General features: G+C 32.7%; 1 protein-coding gene across 1 annotated transcript; it reads left to right on the top strand.

Annotated features, from left to right (window-relative positions):
* The first annotated feature begins 738 nt into the window (after positions 1-738).
* Positions 739-3,449, top strand: LOC100780797 (probable calcium-binding protein CML11). The gene is made up of 2 exons (XM_003539115.5): positions 739-1,423; positions 3,159-3,449. The coding sequence occupies exon 1, from the start codon at positions 928-930 to the stop codon at positions 1,405-1,407; it is 480 nt and encodes a 159-aa protein (XP_003539163.3). The 5' UTR covers positions 739-927; the 3' UTR covers positions 1,408-1,423; positions 3,159-3,449.
* Positions 3,450-3,855: the final 406 nt, after the last annotated feature.

The raw sequence follows: 3,855 nt of genomic DNA, 5'->3' as shown, positions 1-3,855 counted from the left end.
AACGTGGGAACTGGTCACGCAATTCCCGCCTATCTGCCTGCAATTTCCTCATCTTATCAAAACCTTCTTAAAAAAAATACACATGAAACAAATTTAGATAAAATAATAAATTACACCAAAATTTAAATAATAGCATTGAACAAATTTACGGAAAAATTAATCATGCAATGGAACCCGTACCCACCCTCACTTTAAAGGGAAATACTCTTTGATAATAATTTGGATTTAAGGATTATCCAATTTTTTTTAAGGGTTGAGTGGAGATGAGAATGTCACTGCTTGTTATCTGTATTCTCGTCCAACATGAAATTATTTAAATTTTATTTATTACTTTGCTAGTTTTATTTTAGAATTATTATATAATTTTAAACTTTTTTTCTTAAAATTTTTTATAGACAAATGTATTATCGATGAATTTATTGATATATAAGTAGATAAAAATAAATATATAATCATCAATTTTTTTAAAATCAAATTTTTAATATAATTTTTTAAAAAAAACTTATTTTAAAAATCAAAGAATGTGGTGAGGACGAGGATAAAAAAATTTCAACCCATCATATGAGAAACATTTAAGGAGTGGAAGTCGAAAATTGGAGAGACAACATCCAATCCATCCGCATCACAATTGGCATTCCAATAAATTATTAATGATGATTAATAATATACTTTTTTCCCCTATGGTTTGACTTTGAGATGAAAAGGAATAATATATCCATAAAAAATTCAACATCTTCGTTGTCTGCCTATAGTATTTTATTTACAAGACCTCTCTCTATAGTTTTAATCTCTGAATTGTTCTTCCTTTGGGCATTCAAAACAGATCCTACATTTGGGCAAAAAGGAAGCTCAACCACATCCAAAGCCTGTTACCTCCACACACATACCGCAAAGAGAGAAACGCATTATTATATTCCTTTAGAAGAGATGAGCAAAAAGCAGATGGTGAAATTGGACGAGGAGCAAATCGCAGAATTGCGAGAAATCTTTCGGTCGTTCGATCGGAACAACGACGGGAGCCTGACGCAGTTGGAGCTGAGTTCGCTTCTGCGGTCGCTTGGTCTGAAGCCGAGTGCGGAGCAACTGGAGGGCTTTATTCAGAGGGCGGACACCAACAACAACGGGATGGTGGAGTTCTCGGAGTTCGTCGCGCTGGTGGCGCCGGATCTTCTGCCGGCCAAGTCGCACTACACTGAAGACCAGTTGAGGCATCTGTTCCGAATGTTCGACCGGGACGGGAACGGCCTCATCACTGCGGCGGAGTTGGCTCACTCCATGGCCAGGCTTGGCCACGCCCTCACCGTCGAGGAGCTGACCGGGATGATCAAAGAGGCTGATACCGACGGCGATGGCATGATCAACTTTCAGGAGTTCGCTCATGCTATTACTTCCGCTGCTTGGCCTTAACCGCTCTCTTTTCTAGGTAAAGTAAATTTAAATCTCTCTATAGAAAGAGATATTATACAATTTGGCCGAAATTATTAGATCTTTCTTTCTTTCTTTCTTTTTTTTCATGGAGAACCGTGATCACATAAATATTTTTCTTTCCACAGATTTATTTTATATTTAACTACTAATCACGATTTAAAATTTAAATTACTTGATTAAAAATATAAATTATTATTATGTGTACAAACAACGTGTTTGTTTCAGAGTTGAAAATAGAATCACACGAATTCCAATATACAAAACACAAAACACAAGTAACAAATTTAAAACTTTGACGTTTTGTCTTGGAATGTGATGAGTTTGTTGGAAACACCTATACAGAAACATGCACATTGATATATTTCTTTCTATCTTCTTCTTATTCTTGGGTATTTGTTGATGTAAAAGCATATTTTTCCTATAAAATATTTTGTGCGTATCAAATCAATGTTTGGTTTCTTAAAAAAAAACCTTTGGTGGCTATTTTATGCTTCTTTCAGGATTTGTGAGAGTTTATATGGGAGATTTAAATCTAACTTATGACACAGTTATTATCTACATTTTCAAACGCAATGAATGCGAAATTGAGTAAAACACTATCGATTAGTAAGTTTCTTTCGTCATTGACAATGACAAAAAGAAAATTTTGGTTTTTGATTTTAAAATTAATTTAGTTCTTGATGTTAGTGTGTGCGTCTCCTGGTGCTTGATTAATAGATGAAAAAACTATTTGGCTCTTCTTAATCTTTTTTATTTTAGAGTTTCTCATATTTAGAGGAAATGAAACTTTTGTGCAAACTCCTTAGCTAATCATGCTATACAGATTAGATCTTTTTGTTGGTCAGGCATTGTTCCCAATTTCTGTTTGGAGGACTTTCACAAAAATGGTCTAGGATTATCTTCTTACTGGTTTCTTTTGATGTATTCATGGGCTTGGTATGGTCTCCCCATGTCTCTTCTTTTTAGTCTTTTGTTAATATAATCTTGGTCCTGCAGCAGTCTACAGCCCTTTTCTAAAAAAAATAAATTAATATTTGGGATGAGGCTAAATTGATTAAAATATGTTAGATGTTGGGAATTAAATTGACTTTAGAATGTGTTTTGTAATATATTTCCCTGTCGTGACCGTTTGGTAACTTAGTGATTAATTGTGTCATGTAATCATATAATTTCATAGATGATAATTGATTGAAATTTTATACTAGTTCTGCTATATATATTTTGGTGTATAATAATGATAATAACGAGCAAATCTAAGTTCTTATACATCTATCCCAAATTCCCCCACCTGACCCTGGTAAGTTTAATAGTATTACTAGTTTTTAGTTGTATTAATTAGTGCTTTTATTTCTGTCGCGGTCACTTCAGTTATGTGTATTATACAATATAGGAAACAATTTGTTAACAGGGAGAATAATACTTACATATAAGATGGATTCACATATTACTTTAACAGTATTAATTAAAGCCATCGTAAATTCCCTTTAACTTCTTAAGACAGTGCATGCTATATATAACTTTTGTTGTTAAAACTGCGTTCATATATCAATCGATTATTTATACGTACCACATTTTCTTATTAATAACTGGTGAATTTATCATTACTCTAGTTAGCAATAAAGCTCTTATTTCACTTCGTGTTATGCAACTAGTATTGTAACTTAGAACGAGATCTATTAAAATCCTACTAATGCTAAAGATATGCATCCACTAACTTGCTTTTCTTGCAGATTAGACAGCCAAACTTGGATTCATTCAGGGCACTGCCATGTACAAATAGGGTCCGAGCCTATCCTTCTGAGTCATTTTTCTGTACCAAGAGATGGTAAATTAGCTTGAGATTGAGCTAGTGCGTAGGCATTTAGGTTTAAGTTCGAAGATTTTCCATGCTATTCAATATCCTTTTCCTATCAGAAGAGGGGAGCCATGACGTTAATTTTCGGACCTTGTGGTGACATTAAATGTTTATAGTTTTTTTTTAAAGAAAAAATACTACAATTAAGCATTTCATATTTTCATGATATTATAACACACTACTAGAAAATAGGTTTTTAACATTATTTTTACTTTTAACATCGATTTTTAACCGATGTTGATACCATCGATGTTAACGGTCTGTTTTTTGAAAATCGATGTTAACATACAATATACAATATCGATTTTTTAGAAAAATCAATGTCGTATAATAAACAATAAACAAAAAAGGTAAAATATGCAAAAAAATATTGCAGTGCATCAGTTAATATCCATTTTAAGAAAAATCAATATTGTCGTACACCTGACAACATCGATTTTTAATCGATGTTGTGGTGCACTCACCACATCAATTTTTTTTTTCAGATCACCGATGTTATTTTTTGTATTTTTTTATATCCTGTTTGTTTTTTTAATACTACCCAAAACTGCAAATTTAGAAACAGACCAACC

The sequence above is a fragment of the Glycine max genome, chromosome 11 (assembly GCF_000004515.6).
Source record: "Glycine max cultivar Williams 82 chromosome 11, Glycine_max_v4.0, whole genome shotgun sequence".
NCBI lineage: Eukaryota > Viridiplantae > Streptophyta > Magnoliopsida > Fabales > Fabaceae > Glycine > Glycine max.
This window is presented reverse-complemented; position numbering and strand designations above follow the sequence as displayed.

Excerpts from the sequence above, each read along its gene's own strand:
- LOC100780797 (XM_003539115.5), top strand. The coding sequence starts at position 928 with ATGAGCAAAAAGCAGATGGTGAAATTGGACGAGGAGCAAATCGCAGAA.